Source organism: Erinaceus europaeus, chromosome 18, assembly GCF_950295315.1.
Source record: "Erinaceus europaeus chromosome 18, mEriEur2.1, whole genome shotgun sequence".
Classification (NCBI taxonomy): domain Eukaryota; kingdom Metazoa; phylum Chordata; class Mammalia; order Eulipotyphla; family Erinaceidae; genus Erinaceus; species Erinaceus europaeus.
In genome coordinates, this window is record NC_080179.1 from 71,594,843 (window position 1) to 71,609,363 (window position 14,521).

Sequence of the window (14,521 nt, forward strand, 5' to 3'; positions counted from 1 at the left end):
GAACCAATGCCCTGGAGAGAGGTGCTTGTTAACAGCGGTTATGTAAATAGAATGAAGTGGTTATGTAAATAGAATAGTGTTAAGCAGGGGGGATTTAAACCAAATGAAACAGAAGGGGTCTCATGCATACCAACAGTAAAGAGAAAAAAGAAAGAAAGAAAGAAAGAAAGAAAGAAAGAAAGAAAGAAAGAAAGAAAGAAAGAAAGAAAATCAGTGCTCTTTTCTGTATATCACCTTCTTTCACAGTGATCTTTCACAGCATAATATTAACTCTGGGGGGGAGTCAGGTGGTAGTTCAGTGGGTTAAGTGCATGTGGCGCAAAGCGCAAGGACCATTTTTTTTTTTTTTAACTCTAGGGTTATTGCTGGGACTTGGTGATGCAGAACTACAAATCCACCACTGGTGGCCTTTTTTTTTTTTTTCCTTTTCCATTTTAATCACTAGGACATAGAGAAATTGAGAAGGGAGGGGAAGACAGAGAGGGGGCAGGGAAAGTTAAGCCCTGCAGACCTGCATCACTGCTTGTGAAGGATCCTCGCTGCAGGTGGGGGAATGGGGCCTTGATCCCAGGTCCTTGCACATAGTCCTATGTGAGCTTAACTGGGTGTGCCACAGCCCAGCCCTGAGAACCAAATTCTTTGGATTAACTCTGATTGCCAGAAACCTTGATTGTAAGATGAATTCCTTTTTTCTTTGGGATGGATGATTTTTTTCCCTTTTAAACAGTCCATTTATTTTCCTAGTTAAGGGTGTTGTATGCATTGGCCCTCATTTTTTCTCCTCACTGTGACTCATGGCTAAATTTGGATGGAGAGCCCAAACCCTCCCCTTGGTAGAGGCTGCCATGACCTAGTCGGCATCTGCGTAGGAAGAGCGTGTACAGGTTCATTAGTTCTTCCCTTAAAAGATTCCGACAAGAGCTCAGAGGAAGGCTTTCCGGGTGAAGAACACACACTTAGCCATGCACAAGCATAGATTTGAGCCTCCAGTCATTGTGTGTGAGCACCTGCACAGTGGAAGCTTCACAAGGGAAGATCTTTTCTCTGTGTCTCATCCTCTGCCAAAACAAATCAACAAGTAAACACATAAACAAACAGATAAGCAAATGTCAACAAAATAGTTCAGACTGTGGGCTGCTTTGCCATGGGCACAACCTAGGTGTGAGCCCAGCTCCCATCCAGTGAAGAAAGCTTCAGTGATCTCATGTTCTTTCTCTCTCTCTCCCTCTCTGTCTGTCTGTCTGTATTAAAATTTACAACAACAGAAAACGGGGCGGGGATGGGGTGGGCAGGAGAACATGCCAGATTTATCAAAGGGAATAATGGAATCTTGCAGGTTCCTGGCAGGAAAAAAAAATTAAATTCTGACCCTGATTAGTTGTAAACCTCCAGTTTCTTCCTCACCTTGCTTCCCAATCTTCTTTTCTGGGATCAGTTTCAGTGAGATGGAAGAAACAACAGAAGTTGTTTATTTTAGAGCAGTGTATGAAAGGTCCACACAATAGCCCACTTGTGTCATGCACTGCTTGTGTCGTGGACGTGCCTCGTGCATGCCCAGCTTAGAGTCTGACCCCCCCACTGCATTGAAGGAAGCTACAATGCTGTGATCTCCTTCACTCTTTCCTGCCTCTCTGTCTCTATCTATAAGTAAGTAAATAAAATTCAGAACAAAAGTTTGGATTTTTCCAAACAGTATATGAAAAAGAAACACATGGGCCACCCTGTGAGCTGATGTTGTATGACTGTACTTTCAGAACGCACACTTGTTGTAAGTCACCTGCTGGTCTGAACGAGTCCTCGAGAAGGATTTCCTTTGAGTGGTCTGGGCCAAATCAGGCAGTAATGGTGTATGTGTGTGTGTGTGTGTGTGTGTGTGTGTGTGTGTGTGTGTGTGTGTTTGTGTTTGTGTTTCAGTAGTACTTGGTGAATGTGGGCATTCCTCCTCTCTTATCCTCTTGTTTTTTGCCCTGTGGAAATGAGACGGTCTTTCAGTGTATGGCAAAATGCTTAGAAGTCGACATATGGGTTTTATTAGAGATCACATAGGATTCCTAATTCCTGCTAGAAACGGGCGTGTACTCAGATCCATACTACAAACATCCACGTTGCTAGAAAACAACTTGTGGAACACATGTCGGCTTCTACCGGTGCCGTAGTGATCTTGGAGACCATTCTTGAAAACCAAGAGTCTGGTCAGATTGCTCCTGGTCAGATTGTTGTGACACAGCTTCTCTTTCCAAAATTGACAGTTGTCTGAAAAACTGCAAGACACAGAGAATGAAGCCATGTCCAAGATTGTTGAACTGGAGAAGCAGCTCATGCAGAGCAACAAGGAGCTGGACGTTGTTCGAGTAAGTGCGACGCTGATAACCATCCCAGATCAAGTCTGGGCCAACCCAGAGTACTTTCATGTCAGGAGATGCCTTGATGCCGTTGACTTACTGGGGCCACTGCACATGTGATGCGTCAATGAAAAGCCCTCACAGTGAGGCCACTGCTGGCGTGCAAACAAAATGCTGGGGTGCAGCACCTCCGTCTCCCCAGTGTGGGGAGCAGCTGTGTTTCCCCATCTGGGTGAGTCTGAGTTGATTTGGGTGAGTCGTCATCCCTTTGGTTGGAAATGCAAGTACAGCATGGCTGTAATCCACCACCGCTTAGTTATTTCTGTTAGCATGTGGGCTTCCTTGTCTGGGTTTGCTTTGCTTCTATGTAATACTTGAAACCAGATTTGATGGTCGCTATGGAAATGGTAAAAATCACGACACACGCAAGATCTCATGGCATTCACCGACAACCACAGGCACACACACACACACACACACACACACATACACACACACATATACACACACACACACAGAGGAGAGAAGAAAAAAGAACAAGGTAAACCCAGATCAGTGTGTTTCATTATCAGCTCAGCTCAGCTATTGAATCTGGTCTTTGCGTTGTTTTCCCTTATGTGTCAGGAGTTTATTTATTTATTTATTTATTTGCCTCCAGGGTTATTGCTGGGACTCAGTGCCTGCACCATGAATCTACTGCTCCTGGAGGCCATTCCTCCCCCCTTTTGTTGCCCTTGTTGTTGTAGCCTTGTGGTTACTATTATTATTGTTGATGTCATTCATTTTGGATAGGACAGAGAGAAATGGAGAGAGGAGGGGAAGACATAGAGGGAGAGAAAGACACCTGCAGACCTGCTTCACTGCCTGTGAAGCAACTCCCCTGCTGGTGGGGAGCTGGGGGCTCGAACCGGGATCCTTAGGCCGGTCCTTGCACTTTGCACCACGTGCACTTAACCCGCTGCGCTACCGCCCGACCCCTGTGTCAGGAATTTATAAGTGCCCTCCTTGTACTTGGAATTGTACAGAAATTCAAAACAGCACCATGCCTAGAGGGCTTTCAGGCATACGACTTGCCTCTCCACTGTCCTTCATGAAACGATGCATTTTACGGGATGGCTATTGTGTCTGCGTGTGTTGCTTGATATTCTGACATGTCCCACAGTTAACTCTAGGAAATTTATTTCCTGGCTTGCCACGGAGAGAAAATTGTAGCATATGGACTCAATTCAAGTGCAGACTTTCCGATTATTAATACTAGACAGGGTGTGAAGAATGCTTGCCTGCCTGCTGGAGGTTTGTGGTAAGAAAGCACATGTACCAGGCCCGGCATGTAAGTTCCATAAAATCCTTTCACTGAACCTCTGCAGCCCCTTCAGGAAAGCAGCCAGGACAGCCCTGGAAATTAGAATAGTTAACTGTTTTGTTGCTTGCTGAATACCTAGACAGAACTAAGTACTCAGTGGAGGGAAGCACTGGCTGTCTTCGGAAGGGAGAATATTTTGGCAGTCGCAGCCTTGAGCGTGGTCCAGGGGGCAGGTGCTGAGACGGCTGCGTGGTCCTGGTCAGGACAGTCAGGTCCTGGTCACTGATGAGAACATTATTCCACACTTGCAGACTTTTAATCCCAGTCTGACTTCTCTACCAGTCTGGCCCTTGAGAGCTTGTTTGGAGGTTCTAGCAGGGGAGTGCGGCTACTCGTACACCCTCAACCGAAGACTGGTCCGTCTCTGTTTGGGGAAGGCCATCCTCTTCGACCGAGCGCGTAGCTTTGGGAGGGATGCACATGGAGCGATGAGGGAGGAAGGGGACCCCCACCTAGCCAGCCAGATCAGCCGAATCAACCCTGGCGATCAGTGGGGTGACAGATGTCGCAGCCAGATCACCCTCACATCCCTCTACAAGTCTGGATCAGGGATCCTTTGTCTCCTGTTGGCTGATACATATCTGAGTGTCACCGTTGAGTCGTATAAAGTGAAAGGAGAACGTATCGCACCACCAGAATTGCCTCTGAATGTTCCGGGGTCCATTGTATTATCCTGTTTAGAACCTTCTGCCCTGTTCCTTTATACCTGCCGGAGAGATTGTGGTGGCGGCCACGTCAAGAATGGAAAGGGTTTCATGAACCATGACCACTCCCAGAATATACCACATGCATTAACTTTTTATTGTTTTTTAGTAGTGATTCATTAGATTATGAGTGAATAGGGGCATAGCTCCACACTACTCCCACCACCAAAGTTGCCCACCCCCCATAACCACCATCGTCCTCCTAAGATCTTAGAGATAGGTGACTACTTCTTTTTTTTCTCTGCAAGTTTGTGTATTTCAGTTCTCTGCATTCCACACAGGAGTGAGACCATACAGTCAGTAGTTGCCTTTTATCTCCCTGCTTACTTCACTAAGCACAATTTCCTCCAGTTCCATCCATTTTGTTCTGAAGGACACAATATCATCTCTTTAAAAAAAAAAAAAAATTTATATTTATTTATTTTTCCCTTTTGTTGCCCTTGTTTTATTGTTGTAGTTATTATTGTTGTTGCTATTGATGTTGTTGTTGTTGGATAGGACAGAGAGAAATGGAAAGAGGAGGGGAAGACAGAGAAAGACAGTCACCTGCAGACCTGCTTCACCGCCTGTGAAGCGACTCCCCTGCAGGTGGGGAGCCGGGGGCTCGAACCGGGATCCTTACGCCGGTCCTTGTGCTTTGTGCCATGTGCGCTTAACCTGCTGCGCTACCACCCGACTCCCAATATCATCTCTTTTAATTGCTGAGTAGTACTCTATTGATTAGATGTTCTGTAACTTACTTCTTTACCCAGTCATCTGTCAGTCTGTGTTTAGGTCGCTTCCACATTTATACCACATGCATTTTCTTTTTCTTTTTTTTTTTCAAGGTTTTATTTATTATTGAGGAGGCCAAGAGGAGAGCAAGAAAGAGAACCAGAGCATCACTTTGGTACATGCACTTGTAGGGATCAAACTCAGTACCTCATGCTTGAGAATCCACTGTCTTGTCCACTGTGCCACCTCCTGCATCAAACCACACGCATTTTCTTTTATCTTTTTTTTTTTTTTTAACTACATGTATTTTCAATGAGTAATGGGTAACTAATGAGTCTTGGTAACTCTGGCAGTATTCTGTAGCTGCCTCTTTTTTTTTTTTTTTTTTAAATATTTCTATTTCTAGTTTGGAGAGTTACTTTTTTCATCCTCAGTTTGCAGTCTGCTGGTAACAGATACAAATGTGCAAAGACAAACTATTAATCATGGGCTCTTTGGCAGGAAATCTACAAAGATGCGAATACTCAGGTTCACACCTTAAGGAAGATGGTGAAGGAAAAAGAAGAAGCCATTCAAAGACAGTCCACCTTGGAAAAAAAGATCCATGAACTGGAGAAGCAAGGGACCATTAAAATCCAGAAGAAAGGGGACGGGGACATTGCCATACTGCCTGTTGTGGCTTCTGGAGCTTTGTCCACAGGGTCAGAGGTGGCAGCTGGCAGCTTCATGGGGCCAGTAACTGGGGCTGCCTCCTCAGGGCCCCTCCCTCCACCTCCCCCACCACTACCTCTGTCACCAGACACACCGGAAGCAGGTAAGGAGCCTTAGCTGGGAAGGAGGAGGAGGTATTGGGTCTATCTCTTCTCATTCTCCCATTCTCCATTTCTGCCCTTTGTTTGCTCTGATGGACATAATATATATATTAATCAGAGCATTGCTCAGCTTTTGCTTAAGAAGGTGCCAAAGACTGAATCAGGTACCTCAAAGGTTTGGACCTAAAAGTCTGTTGTGTAAACTGCTATGCTGTCTCCTCAGCCTGGTGGACATGTTCTTTTATTTATTGGTTTTAAGAACTTTTCACTTTATATTTTGCCACCAGAGTTATCACTGGGGCTCAGTACCTGCACCACTCCACCATTCCTGGTAGCCATTTTTTCCCTTCTTTTCTCTAGATAGAGGGTGAGAGGCAGAGAGAGACGAGAGACACTACAACGCCACATCACTGCTTAGAAAATGGTCCCCTTTCGGGTCCTTCTACATAGTGTCCCAGGGTTTGAACCTGGGTCCTTGTGTCTAGTATCATGGACGCTTTAGTTGGTGGGCCAGCTGCTGTCTCTCTGAGGCTTTTTTCTTAAACCTGAGCACTGCTCAGCTCTGGCTTCCAGATTCAGCCTGGAACCTCTAAGCCTCAGGCAGGAAAGTCCTTTTGCATAACCACTATGCTGTCTCCCCCGGCCTCCCTGAGTTTATCACAGTTTGAAATTAAAGTTTTAACTCTGCCTTTGATGTAAGTCTGTACCCTTTTTGTAGATGAGGAAATTTTATAATCTTTGGTGAGAAAACTTCATCCTTCTTGGTTTAGGTGCAGAGAAAAAAACCAAACAACAGAAAACAACCGTCTTTCAGTTTTCAAAAGGCAATCTGTTTCTTTTCTCTTTACTAGTGCAAAATGGCCCACTGACACCACCGATGCCACCCCCTCCTCCCCCTCCGCCCCCACCCCCACCGCCCCCTCCTCCCCCACCTCCTCTCCCTGGCCCTGCAGCCCCTCCTGTACCCCCGCCTCCCCCCTCGGCACCTCCACTGCCCGGGACAGCCTCACCCACGGTGGTCTTCAACTCAGGACTAGCAGGTAAAACTTGTAATTCCAAAGGGTTGTTGTCCTTGTCCTCACACATCCTTCTCTCGCTGGAAGGGACGTGTGTGGTGAGGTTGCGCATTGGAAAAGGGGAGCGGGTCCTACGCAGGAGGCCATTTCCTCGGGGAACCTCCTTCCTTTCTTTCTTGAGGGTGGGCCTGAGCACAGACCGTTTTCCCGTCCTCCACTCTTCCCAGCTGAGCACAGAAGGACCCGTTCCCACCTTGGGGAGCAGTGCATGTTCCGGGATCAGCAGACACTACTGGCTATCTGTAGCAGAGTCCTGACATAGAGTGCTTCTGGCTCTCTCTCTCTCTCTCTCTCTTTTGCCTCCAGTTGCTGGGGCTTGGTGCCAGCGCTACTAATCCACTGCTTCTGGTGGCCTTTTTTTCGTTTGTGAGGTGACCCGCCACCCGCAGGTGGAGAGCCGGGGGCTCGAACCAGGATCCTTGAGCAGGTCCTTGCCCTTCGTATCATGTGCGCTTAACCCGGTGCATCACTGCCCGACACCTGCTTTCTCGCTGTCGCCAGCTCTGTGTTTAAAGGCACTTTCAGAGGGGGTTTGGTTGACCATACATGTCACAGTACCCAAGGACCCCAGTCTAAGCCCTCAGTTCTCACCTGCAGGGGAAAGGCTTCACAAATGGTGAGGCAGGGCTGCAGCTGTCTCCCTCTCTATCTTCCCCTTCCCTCTTGATTCCTCTTGTGTCTCTAGCCAATAAATGAATCAAATAAAAAACACCTGCTTTCAGGCTGGCAAAGTAGCTCACCTGTCAAAGAAGCGACATGCTTGTCCAAGGTCATGTTTGGGGTCGTCACTGGCTTCTTTTGGCCTCTGTGTGTCGCCCATCTTCCGCTCTCTTCCGGTACTTCTCATTGCTTCTGAGGGATCCAGACTGGAATGCGTGTCAGATTGGAAGGAACTGCTCCACACCGTCAAGACCCTTCACGACCCCAGTCAGGCAGCAGGCTGTGCTCCCTCGCTGTCCTGTGTTTTGAGCTGACTGACTTTTGCCAAGAGCTCACCAGGGGCTGTGTCTGTGGTGCTCGGCTCTGCTCTCCTTTCTGCACAGCTCCTGTGTGACAGCTTCACCACGCCCCTGAGCCCCAGCCTGGAAATCAGGATTTCCATGGTGGACAGGTGGGGGAGGGCGGAGTGTTGGGGAACCAGCAGGCTAGGTGTGCAGGGCCCGGGCTGCCTGCTGATGGGGTCTTGTGCTTTCTCTGTAATCTCTTTGCTTTCACGCATTCCACTCTTTGAATCTTAAATTTTTTCTTTACTGCCACTAGGGTTATTGCCAGGGCTCAGTGCCTGCATACAAATCCACCGCTCCTAGCAGTCACTCCCCCCCCTTTTTTTTTTCATTTGCTAGGGCAGAGAGAAATTGAGAGAGAAGGGAGGACAGAGAGGGAGAGAGAGACACTTGCAGCACTGCTTCACCGTTCATGAAGCTTCCCTCCTTCAGGTGGGGACCGGCTGTTTGAACCTGCTCCTTGCACACGGCCATGTGTGTGTTCTACAGGGTGTGCTGATGACACCTCTGCCCACTGTTCGATCGCTAACAATGTATTGATCGCACGGATGAGCTCAGTCTTGCTGTGCGGAGCTCTGTAGAGCCATTGTCCTCTTCTGTCCTTGGAGCTGTGGTCACACTTGAGGGACGGGACGGGACTGCGAGGAATCCAGGGGACTTCTGTGCCACCAGTGTCCACTGAACAGCTGCAGGACAATCTGTTGTGCAGTAGAACAGGATTATGACCCTTAGAAGCCTTGAATTGCGTGAGACGGTTTTCTCCGAAACCATTCATCTCCTTTATTCCTCAGCCTTCGTTGGGCAGCTCAGGCTAGTGCTTGTAGCATAACTTCTGAGATGCTTCGCCAGTGTGTTTTTGCTTATGCTCACTTGTCTGCCCTCCCTCCCTCAGTCTCTCTGCCTTTCTTTCTTTTTTATTTTAAAAAATATTTATTTATTTCCTCTTTGTTACCCGTGTTTTCTTTTATTTATTGGGGAATTAATGTTTTATATTCAACAGTAAATACAATAGTTTGTACATGCATAACACTCCTCAGTTTCCCATTAACAATACAATCCCCACTAGGTCCTCTGTCATCTTTCTTGGACCTGTATTCTAGGCACCCACCCCCACCCCCACCCCAGAGTCTTTTACTTTGGTGCGATACACCAATTCCAGTTCAGGTTCTACTTGGTTTTTTTTTTTTCTTCTGATCTTGTTTTTCAACTTCTGCCTGAGAGTGAGATCATCCCATATTCATCCTTCTGTTTCTGACTTATTTCACTTAACATGAATTTTTCAAGGTCCATCCAAGATCGGCTGAAAATGGTGAAGTCACCATTTTTTTTTACAGCTGAATAGTATTCCATCGTGTATATAGACCACAACTTGCTCAGCCACTCATCTGTTGTTGGACACCTGGGTTGCTTCCAGGTTTTGGCTATTACAAATTGTGCTGCTAAGAACATAGGTGTACACAGATCTTTTTTAGATGGATGTGTTGGGTTCCTTAGGATATATCCCCAGGAGAGGAATTGCAGGGTCATAGGGTAGGTCCATTTCTAGCCTTCTGAGAGTTCTCCAGACTGTCCTCCACAGAGGTTGGACCAATTGACATTCCCACCAGCAGTGTAGGAGGGTTCCTTTGACCCCACACCCTCTCCAGCATTTGCTTCTGTTACCTTTTCTGATGTGTGACATTCTCACAGGAGTGAAGTGGTATCTCATTGTTGTCTTTATTTGCATTTCTCTGACAATCAGAGACTTGGAGCATTTTTTCATGTGTTTCTTGGCCTTTTGGATCTCTTCTGTGGTGAATATTCTGTCCATATCCTCCCCCCATTTTTGGATGGGGTTATTTGTTGTCTTGTTGAGTTTGGCAAGCTCTTTATATATGTTGGTTATTAAACTCTTGTCTGATGTATGGCATGTAAAGATCTTCTCCCATTCTGTGAGGGGTCTCTTGGTTTGGGTAGTGGTTTCTTTTGCTGTGAAGAAGCTTTTAAATTTGATGTAGTCCCATAGGTTTATACTTGCCTTAGTCTTCTTTGTAATTGGATTTGTTTCATTGAAGATGTCTTTAAAATGTATGCGGAAAAGAGTTCTGCCAGTATTTTCCTCTGAGTATCTGATAGTTTCTGGTCTCAGATCCAAGTCCTTGATCCATTTGGAATTTACTTTTGTATTTGGTGAAATACAGTGATTCAGTTTCATTCTTCTGCATGTTTCAACCCATTGTTTCCAACACCATTTGTTGAAGAGACTCTGCTTTCCCCATTTAATAGTCTGGGCTCCTTTGTCAAAGATTAGATGTCCATAGGTGTGGGGGCTCACTTCTGGGCTTTCAGTTCTATTCCACTGGTCAGTGTGTCTATTCATGTTCCAGTACCAAGCAGTTTTGATGACAATGGCCCTATAATACAGTTTGAAATCTGGGAGTGTGATGCCTCCGGTTCTGTTCTTTTTTCTCAAGATTGTTTTGGCAATTCTAGGTCTTTTCTGGTTCCAGATAAACATTTGTAGCATTTTTTCTATTCTCCTAAAAAATGTGCTTGGGATCTTGATGGGGATAGCATTAAATTTGTATACGGCTCTGGGTAGTATATTCATTTTGATGATGTTAATTCTACCAGCCCATGAACATGGAATATCTTTCCACTTCTTTGTGTCTTTTTCAATTTCCTTAAGTAGTGACTCATAATTTTCAGTATACAAGTCTTTCACTTCTTTGGTTAGGTTTACACCTAGATATTTTATTGTTTTTGTTACTATACTTCTTTCTTTCTTTCTTCCTTCCTTCCTTCCTTCCTTCCTTCCTTAATAGACACCTGCAGACCTGCTTCACCACCTATGAAGCAACTCCCCTGCAGGTGGGGAGCCATGGGCTCGAACCCGGATCCTTACGCGGATCCTTGCACTTCACGCCACGTGCACTTAGCCCGCTGCGCTACCACCCGACTCCCTCTGCCTCTCTGTCTGTCTCTGTCTGTCTCTTTCACTGGAATCAAGAAGTCAGACAGAACCAAGGTGTTCTAGCAGAGTTCACAGACAGAGTTGCTTTGCCAGTGTTTTCTGGGATGTCAGAGACTTGGAACTTTACTAGATCCCCAAACATGAAGGCAGTGGATGTCTCAGCTCTCCAGCAAGCAGTAAGAAAAAGTGTGTGCTCGGTAGCGTGGGCCCAGGGCAGGCAAAGAGGAGCCCTGCCCCTTGGTGTAGCCAGCTGAGTTTTCTTTGCATCTTAGAGAGAGAGAGATTATGAATGGTATTAAATATGCTTTGGAACTCTAAGACTTCTCCCTTCCTCAAGCCTGTGATAGGCTCATCTGACTCCCATCTTGGGATTGGGTTTTCTGTTTGTAACATCTTTGGTAGAATATATCTTGGAACTTCAGCCACAGGATGTGAACATAACCTGGTTCATTTTTTTATTTTATTAACAAATGTTTATATCTTATGGAATACCTTGCCTGGTTCAACATGGCTGTTGTGAACCACCACACTTTCCGTCTTCTAAAAAGAATCATTATTATTATTATTTTAAAAACTTTCCTTTTCTATTTATTTTATTTTATTTTACCAGAGCACTTATGGCTTATGGTGGTGCGGGGGGTTGAACCTGGGACTTTGGTGCCTCAGGCATGAGAGTCTCTTTGCAGAACCATTATGCTATCTACCCCCCACCCTATTATTATTTTTAAAGATCTCTTTTGGGCAGGGGAGATAGCATAATGGTAATGCAAAGAGACTTTTATACCTGTGGCACCAGAGGTCCCTGGTTCAATCCCTAGCAACACTGTAAGCCAGAGGTGAGCAATGCTATGGGGAGAGAAAAAAAAAAAAAAAGCACCAACCAGTGAGATAGAGGGAGAAGGCATGCCAGAGCACTTCTCCAAATGTGCTGTGCTGGGGATCAGACTCCGGCAGGCAAGTCTTGCCAGTTGAACCATTTCCCCAGCTGCAAAGATTATTACTCTTTTTCAAATGAAATATTAAGTCAGTTGTTGAGGCAGGCCTGGACAGAAAGGAATTTTTGGCCTTGCCCGACCTTGTGAAATGTGTTCAAGAAGCATGAAATTCCACGCCAAGACTGCCTGTACTGCTGACCCACTGGACTCTAATAACCATATCTAATTGTTTCTTTTTTTCTTTTTTGTATTTTCTTTGTTCTTTCCGCTACAACCAAAGATGGGCCCATCAAGCTTTTCTGTAGGTTGCGCTAAGTTTCTGCCTTGTGTTCCCATTGATCGGTCGCACAGTGCCTTACACCCTCCCCCCACCCATTCCTACATCACTCCATCACATTTTGCCCTTGTGTCACGGAAAATCCCAGTGCCGGCTGACTGTTGTCCCAGGCTTGCCCAGGCAGTGTAGTTGAACCTTCTGGAAGGGCTCATGGCCTTAAACAGGTGTCCTGGACACCACATCCCACCCTCTCTGTTCCCCTGAGAAAAAAATGTTTTTATTCTTTCAGTCTAACTGTCATTGCTGGAGCTAAGACCTCAACCCTAGAGGGAGTTTTGATCTATTCTGAGGGGAGGTGGGGAGCTTTTCCACAGAATAAGGATAAGGCACTGGTATTCCCTCTCTAGCTCTCTGCGGTTCCTGGGGGACACTTAGCCCCCAGCCGCTCCCTACCCCAGCCTTGAGCCACAACCAGAGGAGAGGGCTTCCTGTCAGCCCCTCCTCACCCCAACCCCAATCCCCCGTAAGAGCTAAGCAGTCTTTGCCCAAGAGAACTTTCTTGCCTGTGTTCTAATCTCAGGCATGTTCCTCATTTTGCTAAAGAGTTAAATGCAGAGTTACTGCAAATGGAGTGAGTTTCAGCCGATGTCCTGTGTCCTGCAGTGATGCTCGAAAGACAGTGGGAAGCAACACATCTCCTCAGATTAGAAAAGGACTCCAGCACAGTCTGCCCCCGGGGCCCTGTCTGCTCCCTCCGCATGGCTGACATGCTGTGTCTTTGTCCTGTGGGAGACGTGAGTTTTCAGGTGGTGAGGACCACAGGGGGGGGGGGTCACACTTGCTGGTGGTTAAAGGCCTGGTCTGGCAAAAAGCTGTGTTTCTGTGTTCCTGCATGTTCGTGTGTGGGTTTGCCAGAAAACATTCCTGCTGTTTCTATGGCCTTTGTAACTCTGGAGGAATGAGAGTTTCTCGATTACCTGCCGATGAGGCAGGCTACCAGAGAAAAGCCCGACTGTGTGTTGCTTTATTTCTGCATTGACGCCGTTCTCATTCCTTTTTAGTGATGCCAGTGGAGGAACTCCTAAACAGAGTGATGGGCATCCCAGGATGAACTGAGGAATGAGAATGCGAATTTAGCTTATGGAACTAACTGGTTTTAGGAAGGCTTTTTGATGATGTGTAATTAACGGATTGTTAAATAAACTCCTTCCCCCCACCCTTCTCAAGTTCATTTCCCCAAAAAGCAATTCAATTTCCTGATATTTCTTTTTTTTTTCATGTTTATTTATTTATTTATTCTCTTTTGTTGCCCTTCTTGTTTTATTATTGTAGTTATTGTTGTTATTTATGTCGTCATTGTTGGATAAGACAGAGAAATGGAGAGAGGAGGGGAAGACAGAGGGGGAGAGAAAGAGAGACACCTGCAGACCTGCTTCACCGCCTGTGAAGCGACTCCCCTGCAGGTGGGGAGCCAGGGGCTCGAACCAGGATCCTTATGTGGGTTCCTGTGCTTTGCGCCACATGCGCTTAACCCGCTATGCTACTGCCCGACTCCCCAGTTTCCTGATATTTCTAGGAACCTCTTTTCTCGTGTGTAAATGTTTTCTACTCTGGGCCCTTCACCTGAGAGAGCAGTCAGTGTGGTCTCTGTCATCAAAACCACGCAGTGGGGGAGTATTGCTTTAGTCCAGCCCTCTTTACTACCTTACTTTGTTTTTGCCTCCAGGGTCACCACTGGGGCTCGGTGCCAGAACTGCAGATCTACTGCTCCTGGTAGCCATTTTTTCCATTTTTACTGGATAGGACAGAGAACTTGAAAGGGAATGGGGAGAAGATATATAGAGAAAAAGGTAGACACCTGCAATACTGCTTCGCCACTTGTGAAGCGTCTTCCCTGCAGGTGGGAAGCCAGGGCTCAAACCCAGATCCTTGCAAGGATCCTTGCATTAGAACTATGTGCACTTAACTGGGTGTGCCACTGCCCAGCGCCCCCACTCAACGTTCCATATGAGTGAGGCGGCCATTGCATAGTCTCTGGTCATCTTTTGTTGTTGACTGTAATGCCAGGCAAGGAACCCAGGGCCTTATGCATATACCACTGAGCCACCTTCCCAGTCCATCTTTTCTGATATATATATGTATGTATATTTACTCCCTTTTGTTGCCCTTATTGTCTTATTGTTGTAGTTATTGTTGTTATTGATGTCGTCATTGTTGGATAGAACAGAAAGAAATGGAGAGAGGAGGGGAAGACAGAGGGGGAGAGAAAGACAGACACCTGCAGACCTGCTTCACCACCTGTGAAGCGACTCCTTTGCAAGTAGGGAGCCGGGGGCTCGAA

General features: G+C 46.4%; 1 protein-coding gene across 1 annotated transcript in view; it reads left to right on the top strand.

Annotated features, from left to right (window-relative positions):
* FMNL2 (formin like 2) overlaps positions 1 to 14,521 on the top strand; it is a 296,607-nt gene that overhangs the window by 248,719 nt on the left and 33,367 nt on the right. Inside the window, 3 exon segments of the mRNA XM_060178135.1 lie at positions 2,250 to 2,351; positions 5,625 to 5,937; positions 6,787 to 6,975. Coding sequence (XP_060034118.1) covers positions 2,250 to 2,351; positions 5,625 to 5,937; positions 6,787 to 6,975 — 604 coding nt within the window.